The sequence below is a fragment of the Nesoenas mayeri genome (genome assembly GCF_963082525.1).
Source record: "Nesoenas mayeri genome assembly, chromosome: 12".
NCBI classification, from domain to species: domain Eukaryota; kingdom Metazoa; phylum Chordata; class Aves; order Columbiformes; family Columbidae; genus Nesoenas; species Nesoenas mayeri.
Window position 1 is genome coordinate 11752466 of NC_137547.1, and position 16390 is coordinate 11768855.

Here is a 16390-nt window from a genome sequence, read left to right on the forward strand (position 1 = left end):
ATACATAGGAAGCAAAGATATAAGCTCTATACTGGACTGGAAGAATAGTCTGATTTTCCAACTAGATTTTTATTATATCTCTGTATTCCCTTTCCTACAGCTTTGTCTCTCTGAAGTTAATGGTAGCATCTATGTGCCCAGAATACAAAGGATTTCCACATTTTCCCAGCCCACACTGTGCTCATTTCTTTGCAGGTGCTTCCTGAAATGCAACTGGAATTTTGCCTGCCTTCCTTCTGGATGGTTTCACCTAACCACAAGTCATGTAGACCATATTTACGTCAGAAAAAAACCCACAATTGTTAACAGTAGACATCAAAAGAGTTTGAAATATTTAGGCATTATCTATGTAAAAGTCTCATGATTTTTATCATAGTTAAATTCATTAATAGCAATGTGAATATGGAGGCAAACAGAAAATGAGGCATCCATGGTAATCAAAAGCCTAATTAAAGCATGGGTAGACAAACTGAGTAGCTAAACCAGGTTGCAGTAGTGATGAAGATGCAGAATTCAGCAATCCCAGCTCAGCAGGCACTCCGGGTACACATGGGAGATTATTCGTTCCCATTGAAATGTGGGCCCTAGAGTGCCTTATAAATATTTAACCAAATAGTGCCATCTTGCAACTAGCATCAGCACATAACTTTAATCAAGACCTTTAAGTGCAGCCTAGACATGGACCAATATTGTCTAAAGCAAAATGGTGACCAAAAAAATCCTCAGCTCCCAGTCTAGCTGTTCTTCTCTCTTTTCCCCCCAAGAAGAGTCCCTTCTAAGTGAGGGGATTTACTACATCACCAACACAACTTGGCATCCATTGTAGATAGTGACAACATTAAAAATAAATCACATACAACTTGGAGCCATGGAACATGTTTCTGAGCTCTGCATGGACTCTGCAAGGGGATGAAAGAAAATGAGTGGTAGCATCTCCTTATCATCACTTGGGTTATTAACTATGCATGTCTGCCACGTGCCTCCCCATCCATCTGCAAGCTCTTAAAAAAATCTTTGCCTCTCATAAACAGAGTTGACCTATTTTTAGCTTTTCCTCCCCGTTACATCAGCTAGTCTTTGAAATGAAAGATGAAGCAAAATGAGATGAAAAATGAGCGATGATTCAAAAAGCATTAAGTGATCAACCATGACAAAGTGTCACCTGCCCTGAACGCATTCTGTTTTCTGTCACTCGAAGGACAAATCCCTCGCTTCCGAATAGTGAACCCAGGTATTTTTCCTGTTGAGGAATCGTGACCTCACTCTGTGTGTAATCAATGACTTATGTTACTATTTTGATTGAATGTGTGTTTGCTACATACCGAATGTCACCGATTTCTCCTCTAACGCTGCGGATCTGAAGAGCGTTCCGGAGCTTTTCAGTGATGTTTGTGCTGCCTGAAAACTGCCGCAATGGCATCCGACTGCTGTCAGTGCCACCAGCTTTGTGTCGGGAATGACTCGGTGACACACGATGCTCCTGTGGAGCAAGGCAAAAACTCGATGACCTCTCAAGGTCCCTTTCAGGATCTGTGGGGGGCCGTGATGGTCCTATGGCAGGTAGCATTTTAGTTAAATGGTATTTTTTCTTTAGGCAATCCACCAACTATAGAAAAATCTGTATACTCAGTGTCATTTTTTCATTGTTTTGTTTCCCTTTATTATATTGTCCATCTTAGGCATTTTATATCATGCAGTAACCTTAACCCTGACTCAAAAATTGTTTCGATGTAAGCATATCTAATCCCATTAAAATCACTATGACTATCCTCACATAAAACTAGACATATTATTTAATAGTTTAATGCTGAATGATGGTCCCAATACCTGTTAGGTCTAAATGTTCCCCTACAGTCCAAACCTACAGACATGTACATTCTTAAAAATAAACACAGATATTCATACACAACGACAGATACGTTCATACCCATGTATTTAAACATGCGCACAGCTGCAGAATTAGACCCCGTCTTAGAGACATCCTCCACCTGGATTTGAGCCATACTAATAGATTCGTGCAAATGAACCTACTATTCTGATTTCCAGGTGACAAAACTATAAAGTGCAACTTTAATGAACTTCTCCAAGTTTTAAAGTCCGTACTAAAACATTGTCAAGCCCCAGGTGGAGGTGGCACCTGAGCAGGCAGAGGTTCCATGTGATGAGTCTGCACAGGCACTTCACACTAATCGTCCCTCGCAGGGGATTCCTTCCTCAGCTGTGCCGTGTGTAACTTGTTTTATTAATACTGTAAACTATCACTTGACTTTTAGTTTTCATTTCAAAACTGCTTTTTAACAACATATATGACAGCCTTAGGGCAAACATCTCTCTTGGATGCAGGCAAACTTTGCGAGAATCACTCAGGGCTATGCAGGCATAGCTTCAAAGGCAGATTTGGGACCTATAACTTTAATTCATCCACCAAATGGAGCTCCAAAATCCATTAAGAAAAAATAACCAGTAACCATCTGTCTTTATTCATCAGGCTGAAAGCAGTTAATCAAACCTAGTGGACATTTTTACTTTCTTCTCCCTCTCTCAACAGCTTTGAACACAGATGCAGCCTTTCCATAATTAAGCTGAGCATAGTAGCTCCTAGACAGATTAATTCTGGAGAGCTCGTCAAAAATGTCAGATGGCATACAGGTTATGTGCCTTGTCGCCGGCATTTCTGGGATTTATATATTTATTTTTACATATATTTATGTATATATATATATGGGCAGATTCAGGACACATGGGCTGTCATATAGCCCATGCTCTTAAACCATTACAGCGTCAGCAGTGTTGAGAGAAGCCTGACTCAATAATAAGATGTGTATTTTCTCTCTGTGTTAGGGATGCAAGTCAAGATATCCGCAAACAAACGTCTCTGGGAACTGAACTGAAACACAGGATGTAAAATGGCCACCAGAAGGCAGCTGCTTTTCCTCACTGCTGAACCACATTTTTACTGGCAACTGAAGAGCAAGAAGTTTTTGTTAACTCATTGACAGTGTTCTGAATGAACCTAAAGATATTCCAAGTTAAAGGAGTTATATTATAATAAGCTGGAATATAATTAGATAGTTCAAACCTAACAACTATTCCAGACACGTGATTTTAGGAAAGTTCTCAGAGACATGATATGGTTTCTATTAACTTTAAAAGGATCTACACAAGTATCCAAGGTGGCTTTTAGATCTTGATTAATATTAATAATGAGCTCATATGTGTTTTCAATTTCCTTTTTTCTGAGTTCTAACATTTTAAAGCAGAGAGCACCTCCAATTCTTAAGAATTTTATGTTCCTTATTAAATATTCTGGTTTTTCAATTTAACTTTACAATCAAGTTTATGGACTGAAACTAGGATTTAAAAGTACCAGCCTAGGAGCAATTTTTGCTTCCTTTAGCCTGAGGTTTTTATTTTCTTTTTAAATAAAGTAAAAGCTCATGTCAAATATATCTTTGTGCTGTTAAAATCAGAAATTCAATGTCATATAAAAGTTTAAAAGTTCTTACCTTTATAACTGGTTACAAAGAAGAGTTGATGACTATTGCTTTCGAATAGACAATGCAGTTTGAAAATGAGTTGTGCAAAATAAGGAGAGACTGTCCCAGGGAAAGCCTTTCGATGGCTCTAGAAAAGAGACAGGTGATGGGCTTCCAAAGTAGCCATGAAAACTGGACCGCAGGAAGCAATGGCAGAAACCAGCAGATACTGGCCAAATTTCAAATGCAAATGAAATATAAAGACTTACAGGAGTCTAAAACATGGAATCTGTTTGTACACTTAGGAGTATAATTTTACCTCCATATGTTTAATTGCTGATTATCATTTCATCTCGCAGTATTCTATCCCCACAGATATATACAAAATGGCAAATGGAAATGAGACACTCAACTATACTTGGAAAAGTGGGCAAGAATTAAATTACTGTAGTACCTCTAGATATTGGCCTCTACAGCAGAAAGTAGAGAGGAAAGAGGTATTTTGAAGAAAAACTATGCTGGCATCATCTCTCTGTAAATGGTGCTCCATCCCCTCAGGAATATTTAAGCACTTAGCTATCATAAATGCTCTAGGAGGCAAGACAGAATTACTGTTCCCACAGTACACATGAATGAACTGAAGCAAAGAGAGGTCAACTTTTAATTAGTCAAAAAAATCATACATAAAAACTCCTATATCATTGCAGTCAGTCCTGGGTCTTGCTGCTTGAATATGCTGTCGGTGGCCATCAACTTGACAGGAGGTGCTCTTTGAGTGCCAGGAACCTAAAGACCATCGAATAAAGTTTTACAGACATCATAACAGAGTTCTGAGGTCAGCAGAGGATCACACTGTACGTGCTTATACAGAATTGCTCTGGAGAATGAGAGAAACATGAGAAGAAGCAGGAAGATGCCTAGCTGAAAAAAAAGAAGTGGGCAGCAGAGACTGGAATTGCGGGCTCATCAGAAGTGGGTGTCAGCATCTCTCATCAGCTGAAGCAGAGATAAGTGTACAAGATAAAGACATATATATGTAAATGGATAGATACAAGTGAAAAGAAAATTGCTTTTACAAAGAAGGCCAAGGAAAAAAGATATTATTAATCCAAGGGAATTATGCCAAAGGCCTGAATAAAAACTGTTATTGTACAACAGTATTGCCCATGGGCAAGTGCTAACTATGACACACCTGGCCTCACTGGTGTGATTCACAGAGCCACATACAGCTAGAATTTGTGGAAAATGTACCAGGGGGATGCTGAGCCAGCTGAGGTTCTTCACAGGATGTTGTTCTGCAGAACGGCTACAGGTGCAGTTTTGAGCACTGCCTCGCTTTCCCAATTCTGGCAGGAATGGTTTGCACCCCACTCTTTTCTATTCATATTTCATACATCTTCCTTGAATCGAAGTCCAGTGAGAAGAAGCTGAGTGGGACTGTGTCCCTTTGGAGAAAGGGTGCTCTATGCAAAGCCCTTTGGATTTAACCAGCAGAGGTCAGAGAGGAGGTATCTCACCGAATGCAAGAAGTACAAAGCTGAGCCTCAGCTCAGGCAGGTGAGTATCTTTAAGGGCTAAAAATCATAGAATCATTTAGGTTGGAAAGAACCCTTAAGATCATTGGGCACATGACAGAAATCAGTAATACTGGAGCCTTTAAAACTGGAATTTTAGACTCTGTGAAACTTTGTCAGCATGTTAAACAGCTACTGCAACTTCACGAGGCTAAACCACAGCCCAGCATTGTACAGCAATACACCTGCACAAAGGGGAATACATTCAACAAACTATCCATTTAAATGGAAGTTCCACTTTACAGTAATGCAAGCCAGAATATTAAGAGGAAAGTACAAAGACTTTTAATGAAAAGGTGAGAAGTGTCAACAATTATTTTAATCCATTCTTTTGAATGCCACCACATACTTGCATGTCGTGTTGTTATAAAGAAGTCTCTTCATAATCTCTAAAGTCTCTAAAAGGCCAGAGAACTTGTAAAGCTTTTATAAGATCACTGCTGATAGTAAAGGAACAAGAAGACTTAGCTGAATGGTACCTCACCTGTGAGAGTACCATTCAGCTATGAAAAGAGTCAAAATTGGACAGGTCCATCACCCAGATGTTTCAGAAAGTGCAACTGAAATACAAGTAATGAGTCAAAGGCTGCAAATGTGGCCACAGAACACATGCACAAGAAAGAAAAAAAGTGACTCTGAGAACCTTTCTTAGAGTCCTGCCATGCAGCCCTCCAGCGTGATGCACTAAACAAGCTATAGTCACTACGTGTGAACTATTTTCTGTAGTATTTTTATACATATGTTTAGTTTACCCTTAATTTTTGTACTAAATAGTCCTCTAGTTCATAACCTGCAGCACGTTCATCCCAAGATATCAGGCCATGACACTAACTTCAGCTACTACAGCCAGAAGCACCCAGCGGTCAACTTGTTAAAGAAATTTAATAATTCAAATAATCTAATAATTCTACTTTTAAGAAGTCTAAATACACTTAAGTCTGATAAGCTGCTTTGGGTGATGCCCATCCCTCGCAGACATTACCTTCATTTATGATGGTAGGGAAAGGAGCCAGGACCAAAACTACCTGAGTAACACAAATGGTGAAGTCTCTTTGGCTTTCCTCCTAACAATATGGCACTCAAGGGATTCCCACTGGCCACTCCAACTGCTTTCCCAAGCTTTCCTAGAGTGTTTTCTAAAAGGGCGAAAGAGCTCAGGCAACATCAGTGACAGATGTGGGGAAAGAAGAGTACTAGCTAAAATACACATTCTTATGATAATAATTATAAATTGTTAAAGCTGAATATCTAAATTGATTAAGCAAGTAATTTTCCTCTGTATCGTTTTATTCCGCTTGTGTATAAAGAACTCCCTAGGTACAAACACTTGGTTTTGTAACTTCAAGATTACCTATTAGACTTGAGAAACTTTCATTATACAAGAAATCCAGTTACTAGAACATGTCGTTCTTCTAAGTCATATAGAATAACATTTCGGTTTATGTAAATTGTCCATAACGTGTTTGATGTTTGATTCTTCCATGTTCCTGTGATAAACAAAGAATTAAGTTGACATATGACCTGGAATTAAACCAGCATTTTCCACTGGCACAAATTCTGTTTCGATGGGGTGGATGCTTTCTGAAAGATAAAGAAGCAGCACTTTAAATGCAAAGCTCAGTCAGAATTCTTTCACTGCAAGAATCAAACAAAAACTCATATACTGGAATCCCCCAGTTATTCAGATCTTGCTTCTCCCTCAAATACAGTAAAAATTCAAAATTAGTTATAACCAGATGCTGCACCCACAATTTTTATTAAGAGGAATGAAAATTAAGAGCAAGAATACCTTGCGGTATGTTACTTTAAGTTACAGGCACTCACACTCCCAGTTGAACAGCTCCAACTTTCAACACGTTCTTCATATTACCATTCCAGGAAAAACATGTCCAAATAAGCCTTTTGAACACAAGATAAATACACATGTTAAAACTAATTCATCTTTGTAACCTTAGTAACTTTGCCCCACTCTAGAGTTAGGGGATTTATTTTGTTTTGACCAAGTGCCTTCAACCTACAAAGTTTTTTGTTTTAAATAAATCCATTTCAAAGGGACACTCAGTTTTGTGCCAGAACTGCTTGATTTGAAATGGGTCAGAATTAAGTCACACATCAGGCTGTGATAAAATGCTTTCTACAATCGTTAATTCCATGGAACAGAATAAATAGCATCAGATATGCAAGAAAGCTGAGCTATTGTAAATACCAAGATGCCACAAAGTCAGTCTTACAGAGGTTATCTAACTTAAACACAGCTGAAGCAAGAAAGACATTTATCCTTTTTTTGAGGTAGCTTTCCTCTATTTACATGTTCAAACTCTTACCTAATCCTTCCTCTGCAAAAAATCACATAATTTTTGCAATGTTTTCAAGGTAATTACAGAACTAAAATGGGCACTACCATTTTTAAGCCAGTGTCTGTTCTGCTTTCTTGCTGTTCCAAGTGCCTGAAAATGGGAGACCACTGCCTAGACTTTGAACATATTATCATGAATCTGAAAGCACCAGAAGTAAATTTGAAGATGGATAACATTTCCTCAGCAAATATATTTCATTTACCTGTCAGCAAATACAGCTTCCACTGAGAAACCCACAGAAATACTGCAACTAATTCAGGCTTTGGTGATCTTGCTGACACATCTTTACTCATCCTCAGCAGCAGCACCTGCAGATTCCTTATTCACAGACAGATAATTAACATGGTACAAAATACAGATTAAAGAACACATTTTGCCTCGAGTTTGCTCTACATATGGTATAGCACATGATTAGCTGCCTATGAAGCTGAACGATCCTTTAGATCCTTCCAAAAGATCAAAGTAGTACATCTCCAGCCATCAACTGGATGTTCAATTATTAGTGTCAATGATTCACAGCAGACAGACCCAATCTTGTTTTTGCTGGCAGAGGACGAAATTTCTGTAAACCTATGGATAGTTGAATTAAGTTCTAAATTACTACAACAGGGAAGCCATTCCTCATTATCAGTGTGGCAAGTAAGGGCAGCTGGATGCACATCCATCACACTTAAAACTGAATCAGACAATTACTGAAACGTAGAGTATATCATTACCTTCTGAAATAGTTGCCTATTTAAACTTAGGAGAATATTTGCTTTAAGTAACCGAGTCAAATACATTCACCATCCCAAAACCTGTCCTCCCTTACTTTGAGAGCAAAAACATCTGTGAAAGTCTTTTCAAGAACCTTTTCCTAGTCTTTTCATAAGATGTTTGTTAATGTACTAACTTTTAAAACATATAATCCTTCCAGGTACAAAGAGGCTCAATCCTTTAGACCCTGCAGTCTCGTATACCTCCTTTGCCTTACTGAAATTGTTCGTGAAGTAAAGCTAGAAGATGGGCTATATTTTGGCTTTTACCTCTAAGGTGCAGCAGTTAAATTGGATTTTATACTGTTAAGTACTAATATGTTTGCAATATATTTTGCAAACAGATACTAGCACCTGAGAACACCAGGTAATAATATCAGGTCAAATTACAACTTAAAAATACCTGGTAGGCTTAAGGGAGCTGAAGATCAAGATTGTTGGAGCAACCACTTAGTTCAGACACTGAGACTGAAATGCTTAGGAGTGGCTGTTAGGAGTCCCTGGAGACTCACTTTAACTCCATGGAGATTATGAAGATTAAAATCCTCTTGTTATGAAAACTGGGTTATCAATGTGTTCTGCAGAGAAGACAAAGAGACGCACAGGTCATAAACTGCTATTTGTTATCAAAGTAAAAAGGGAGAATACAGGTTATTCTCAGTTCTGTGCTCTAGAAATTCACTTATCCTAAAATATGTAAACTTCCTTTTCCCCCTTCCTTTTAGGATAAATAAATGGTACTTTTGAAAATATGATAATCTACATTTCTGAGGCATTACAGGATGGAAAGGAAATTCACTGCCAACGACTGCACAGAATGCATGCATCACTTCATATTGCTGGATACCTCAGAATCAAGCTTGTTCTTCAAGAATCCTTGCAAAAAATAATTCAAAGCATTTACAGTGTCTTTTATAGTAACAATTTTTCATAACTAATGTGCTAAAGGCGACCACAGTGAAACACAGCCATAAAATTCAGAATAGTCAAGGCCTGACTACCAAGCTTAGGTTGTTCTGATCTGTGAGCAGCCACCTGGAAAGAAAGCTGACTTGTGTAATCCCGTTGTTTACAAGATAGAGCGCACATATGTTGCACGAAATACCTAGTTAGTAACTAAGCCATAAGGTGTGGTACCACGACATCAAATATAACATCAAATATAACACTGATATGACTGAAGGGCTCCCAAGTGTCCCAGCTTTGAGCAGAGCTGCCTTGGGCAAACAAGGGAGGACAGAAACCTGTGAGGAGGGTCTTGCACTGCAGCTGCCAGCGTCCCATCCAAGTCCCTCTGTGGCTTCTTTCTTGGATTTGGCTTCTGCTAGTGTATGAAAAGCAACTTGCTAGCTACAGGTTAACATTCATCCCAAAATCTGCATCCACATTCAAGGTGATCCCAGAACTAAAATAAAATGGAGGGGTTTTTTTTTACAGTATAGGAAGAATTATATTAAAAGCCCACACATCTCCAGTGCAACATCGACCGAACTTTTGCTTTCACCCAAGGATCTCAAGACACTCTACAAACAGTCTGACCCCTTCCAAGAGCTCGCTTGAGAAGAAACTACCTCCCATTTTGTGAATTCCTATTTTGATAAGGATTCCACTACTCCCTGCACCTCCTTCTAGTCAGGACTAGACGTGTTTATTAATTCATATCTCCTAAAATGAAAGAACACAGAAGAATTAGGTTAGGGAAATGACATAAAGCAACTGTTTGGATGAGCAATTTTAATCAGCCTGAGCGAATGGTGTTCACTAAACAACAAATGCAATTAATGTTGCAATCCTTCTCCTTTCTCAATGTGAAAGAGAGACACTAAGCTTTTCCATTACCAGAACTAACAGGAAAAAGAAACCATATTTACTTTTTTTGTCATGTTTGCATCAGCAGATGTATGACGCTCCCCACAGCAATACCGTACAGTGCACAGGCGTCCTAAGAAGTCAACATTAACATTTTCAGAGGGTCCAACTCGAGTACTTGCCTAAATTCTTCAAGCCCCACACCATTGATTTCCTGGTTTATTAATATTTGTACAGCATCTCTGATTTGAGCTTCGTCAACAGGAATGAAAGAAGCACCAGCGCAACCTCAGGCAGTGAAGAAGGGCAATGTCACCTTTGTTGCAGACCAGAAATCGATTTTCTGAAGGTCACTCAGGAAACCTCTGTCAGAGCCAAGAATAAAACTCAGACTAGCATTTTTATCCATTTTCATTTTTTTGGTACTATTTTAACCAATTGTTTTTAAGTTTTAGTAAGACCATTAATGTGGTTAGTTCTGACCTAGTTAAAGTCTTGTTCTCTTCTCCCTGCCCCATTGTTCAATGAAAAAAAGGACAATTAAGTAATACCAAAAATTAATCAAGTAACACAGAAATCAATCAAATTAATACAAAACCAGTAGACCAAGGTGAAATTCCCCAGGTGAAATATCACCAAGTACTGTTGGCATGTTTTGTATTTTGATGACAAAAATAATCTTACTAGCTAAGTATTTTAAATTGCAAAGGGAACCAGATGAACTAACATACTATGAAAGGATAATTAATTATTTCATTCCTCATTCTTTCTAACTTGCATTGGTCACTACCGCTGCTTATTTAGCTCTGTTTAGATGCTGATTGAAGGATTTCTTTGAAGTTCATTTCAGGTGCATTTCAACACAGGTTGTGGCAGGTAACACTCTGTTTACACTGCAAGTGGTTCTATCCTGACACACCTTGCCCTACCATGCAATTCCACGTATCAACGTGATCTCTTCAAGTGACTGTAACGCAGTCTGATTCTGCTGGGATATACACAATTACGCTACAGGCTCTGAAATGCCTGGTTCTTTAGTGTGAAAATTGAGAGTGGAGATTGGGTTTATATGTTTGTGTTGTTTTTTGGGTTTGGTTGTTTTTTGTTTATTTAAAAAACAATAATCAATCGCAGCACAAACATTCCATTATATATATTTGTTCAACCCCTCCAGGGATGGTGACTCCACCACTGCCCTGGGCAGCCTGTTCCAATGCCCGACAGCCCTTTCTGGGAAGAATTGTTTCCTAATATCCAATCTAAAACTCCCCCGGTGCAACTTGAGGCCATTTCGTCTCATCCTATTACTCATTTCTTGGGAGATTCCCTGTTTTAAAGTGCATTATGCTGAGAGCCAAGATCTGGTCGAGTGTTGCTCGGGAAGGGACAGTACAAGTGATAGGACACGAGGAAATGGCCCCAAATTGTGTCAGGGGAGGTTTAGATTGGGTATTAGGAAAAATTTATTCACAGAAAGGCTGTCAGACATTGGAACAGGCTGCCCAGGGATGTGGAGTCACCATCCCTGGAGGGGTTTAAAGGGCGTTTAGACGAGGTTCTTAGGGACGTGATTTAGTGCTGGAGTTGGGTTATGGTTGGACTCGATGATTCAGAGGGTCTCTGCCAACCAAAATGATTCTATGATTCTAAGGGAAAGGGAAAAGGAGCATCGTCCGGACACACAGGCTGACACAACGCGGCGAACTGACGCTCACCGGGACGAAACTCAACCCGTACCGACCGCCTTCCCGCCCACATGACCCCGCCGCCATCTTGCCGCCCGCCCCCGCGGAACTCCATTTCCCGGGGAGCCCCGCGGCCGGCACAGCGGCGCTCCGGAGCAGGTAGGGCCGGGCCCCGCCGCTCCCCGGGCCCCTTTCCCGGCGCGGGGGCTCCTCAGCGCGGCCCTGCGCTCCCGCGGGTCCCTGCTGAGGGGCCGGGCCGCGCTGAGGGGCCCGATCCCGCCGGGCTGTCCCGCCCGCAGTCGCTGAACACGGAACAACCGCAGCACAAGGCCCGGGGAGGGAAGGTGGAGACTTTCCTAAATTCTCATAACGACAGCCACAGATCTGCCTAACACGACTGTAAGCTCTCCTTTGAGGAATACCAGGGCAGGAGGTGGTTCAGCCTTGCCCAGCAGATGGTGAAATGAAGGGCTTCAATTAAAACATGAAATAGATATGTGAATAACTGAACATGTAGCGATGTTAAAACACAGATTGGTTTTAATGCGCATTTTTACAATGTGTTTTATAGGACAATTTCCTTCAGTAGTGCCAAAGGAAAGAGGATGAAACGAGAAAACGCTGCCAAGGAAAGAGTCCTCATCACCGGAGGAGGCGGCTATTTTGGCTTCCGGTTAGTGCATTAAATAGTTATCACGTACAAGAATAAATGTAATGGATTGTTGCTGGTGAGGCAACAAAATCAGTCTGGAAAAGGGAAAACCGGGCCTGAGGTACCTGATCCAGTTCCCTCCCGTCTCTGAGTCATCTTGGGTCGCAGTTTTAAACAAACATGTTATTCTGTTTGCCACTGTTTTAAGCAAACAAATTGTTGTGTTTCCAAATGTCCACATCAGCTGATTTGCAGACATTTACCTGTCTGGTCACTTTCGTAATGGGGATTTAGTGCAAGTCCACACTTGTACACAGATCTTTCTATTGACAGGAGGCCACAGCCAGCACATAATTACACACATACTTGGCCATATAGATTAAATACTCCAGCTGCTCTTAAGAATGTATTTATTTTTATGGATATTGATGTTTTAGGGTTAGAGTTGTTAATAAGGTACCTATTTCAGCGAAATCCTTTTCCCCTAACTGTATATGGCTCTGCAGGCTAAACCATGTAAAGAAAAAAAACCTGTTTTGAGCCCTGGACTGTCTTTCAGAGAAGCTTCAGAGTGAGAGAGATTGCAGTCTTGACCCAAAAGTAAATTTCAAGCAGGGACAAAAAAATCTCAGAACATATCTATCTGAATTCTGCTTGTTTTTTTCCATTGTCTCCCCCTTTTGGCATTATAGAAATACAACAGTTGAAGGAAAGAGGGGGAGCAATATCAGATTTATACGTTGTATGAATACCTGTATTTATACCTTTGACTTGGAATAAAATGTAGACATGTGGCAAAGTGTTCATACCAGCTTAGAAGCATCTTGCTCATTCCTCTTCTCCATAAATTTCAAGCACAGCAGTGAAGACCAGGCTGTTGTCCTGGCAGAGCTGGGATGGCACAAAATCAATAAGATAAAACCAATAAGACTGATTTATTATTTTTCTAAAAATATTTGGCTACAGGTTTACATGTGAAAGGTTTGCTATTGCTGATCTATAGGGGACAGAAGCAGATAAAGGCTGCTGAAAGCACTTCAGTTATTTGTCTTCTGATTTTTCCTTTATCACAGTTCTACCTCTCCACCCCCCTGCCCCTTTTTTTTTTCCAAAGTATTGATGAAGCCTGAGAAATTAGCTCAGTATCTAAAGTATCACAGTTGAATCTTCTCCATAGTAGATGGGTAAATATTTTAAAAACTCCCATCAGAAAAAAAAAAAAGCCAATATTAAAATAGTTAATAGTCTTTTCTTACCTCCAGGTGAAGTGTTTCATGCATTGTTACGCTATGTCTACTAACATATGGTTTCTATCATGTTTCAGTTTAGGTTGTGCCCTATACCAAAAGGGAGTTGATGTGATTCTCTTTGATGTCGTGAAGCCACGTCAAACCGTGCCAGAGGGAATAAAGTTCATGCAAGGGGATGTCTGTTGCCTGTCTGAAGTGGAAGGGGCTCTCAGAGATGTAATCTGCGTATTCCATATCGCTTCCTATGGAATGTCTGGGAGGGAGCAGCTGAACCGAAAACTCATCGAAGATGTTAATGTGAAAGGAACGGAAAATGTCATCCAAGCCTGTATGAGCACAGGAGTGTCGGGTCTGGTTTATACAAGTACATATAACGTGATATTTGGAGGCCAGATTATAGAAAATGGGGACGAATCTCTGCCTTACCTACCTCTTCACCTTCATCCAGATCACTACTCCCGGACCAAATCTTTAGCTGAAATGAAGGTGCTGGAGGCAAATGGTGCTGAGCTTGGAAATGGGAAAGGGGTGTTAAGGACTTGTGCTCTCCGGCCAGCAGGTATCTATGGGCCTGGGGAACAAAGGCATCTTCCAAGAATAGTGAGTTACATTGAAAGGGGACTGTTTAAATTTGTATACGGAGATCCTCTTAGTTTAGTAGAATTTGTACATGTAGACAATCTAGTTCAGGCTCATATCCTTGCCTCTGAGGCCCTCAAAGCCAACAAAAAGCACATAGCTGCGGGCCAAGCCTATTTTATTTCAGATGGCAGGCCTGTAAATAACTTTGAATTTTTCCGACCGTTAGTAGAAGGTTTGGGTTACAAGTTCCCAACCTGTCGTCTCCCTCTCTCCCTTGTCTATTTTTTTGCATTCCTTACTGAAGTAGTTCATTTTCTTGTAGGTCACATTTATAATTTTCAGCCTCTCCTCACTCGCACGGAGGTTTACAAAACTGGCGTCACACATTATTTTAGCATGGAGAAGGCCAGAAAAGAGCTGGGCTATGAGCCTCAGCAGTACAGCCTGAATGAAGTGGTTGAGTGGTTTAGATCTCAGGGATGTGGACCAAAGCCAAGAAAATACACGGCTGTGCATCTTGTGAGGGATGGAGGATTGATCCTGCTGCTGATTGCTGTGATAGTCTCATGGTTTCCATCTGCAGTTACATTTTCAGCCTGAAAGGTGAAACGCTGACTATGGAGGAGAGAATTTACTTATGTTCTCTCAGTACTGTCTTGAGGTAATTTAAAAAAATAATTTAAAAAAAGAAAAACAAGAAAATACACATTTGTGTCATTCGGGTAAGTAACAGTCCCCGAGGAACAAAACTGCTGAGTAAAAAGGTGTCATTTTTATACATAGTTCTTCTTCAAAGTACATTTGATCAGATCATGAACAAGATGAAGTTCAGTGTTACTGCAAACAGCATTTTATTCTTAGGTACAACACCACACTACAGTCAATGGAACAAATATCTTTAGACTGGCCCTTCTTCCCCCTGATGGGATTATACTCTCAGTCCCTGCCCTTTATTCCTAAAGAGCTTGTGCTACATGATCCAGAGGAGAATAAACTTATTCTTTGATCGCATTCCAAAACCAAATTCGCCTTCCAGTTTGGATGTATATATGACTAACCATGATTAACTGATAAACTGCTAGACAATAAATAAATTCTTTTTTTAATGAATACATTCTGGTATGCTTTTCTGAGTTAACTGTGATATCTAATGGCATTTCTGGAAAACGCACAATGGTTAATCTAAGTTACAGCAAAGTGCTTGAAGCAGCACAGATTTGTAGATTTTCCTAACAGTAAAATATGCCTGTTTAAAATGAATGAGCCAGCTAAAGTGCATTCATAAAGAAGACCTATGATTCTTCCCAGCATTATTGAATGGTTAAACAAATAATCCATCAAAGACATTTGGTAAGTGATTACATTCATGTTCCACTGTTTATAAAACGTTTTTAGTCTTTAATAATATTTCTGTAACCTGACACCATTTGAATAGAACTTTACCTTTGTAGTAGGATGATAAACACTTGATCCAATGAAACTCATAATTTTGTGGAGTTTTAAGAACAGAAAATAAGACCTTGTTAAGTACAGGTCGCTACTGTTGTCTCCAGCATCTCCCTCATCTCTGTCAGTTTAATATAGGAAGAGATACTGAGAAAATTCACATAAAAATGTTAAATCACAAAGTTCTTTCCCTCAACCCATCAGCATTACAGTTTCAGTACTTTCTGATAAAAGGACACTCCTAGAAGTCCAAGGTTCTCTTTAAACTTTACTCTTTCCATTTTAATAGCTGAAACTACAGTGATCTTAATTTTGTGTAAGTTCCAGTTACCTCAGTTCTGTTACATCCTACTGGGGTTCGAACGGGGAAGTGAAGCGGAAGAAAGCGGCAGTAGCTGCACTGCATTGCTGAAGGATTCTCAGAAAACAAAACTGCCTACATGGAGGAACCAAGCTCCAAGTCCACTGCCACCCGTGTTTAGACAGTGGAGATTTTTGTAGTTAATGCTGACTGAAGACAGCACTATTTTTTGAATGTTGAATTATTTTCCTGGGAAGTTCACCTTTAGAAAAAAACCAACTTGCTATTGATGTTTTGTTTTGCTTGAAATCTGAATTTTCTCCTCCTTCATTACCCTACCAGTGTGTACACCATGAAAGAAACTAAATTTAATACTTAGCTTGAGGGACAGCTCAAGAGAACACTCAACTTCTTTCTTTTCACCCTGCCCTATAATAGGAATAAAACCGAGGGGGCCTGGGGCAGCGGTGTTTGTGTAGCAGCAGTGCTGCGCTCCTTCATAA

The 16390-nt window shown here is 39.9% G+C and overlaps 1 protein-coding gene across 1 annotated transcript; it reads left to right on the plus strand.

Moving 5' to 3' along the window:
• Positions 1-12252: 12252 nt before the first annotated feature.
• SDR42E1 (short chain dehydrogenase/reductase family 42E, member 1) lies at positions 12253-15154 on the plus strand. Its single transcript, XM_080351687.1, has 2 exons — positions 12253-12329; positions 13633-15154. Exons 1-2 carry the CDS (start codon positions 12262-12264, stop codon positions 14738-14740), a joined length of 1176 nt encoding a protein of 391 aa, XP_080207813.1. The 5' UTR covers positions 12253-12261; the 3' UTR covers positions 14741-15154.
• Positions 15155-16390: the final 1236 nt, after the last annotated feature.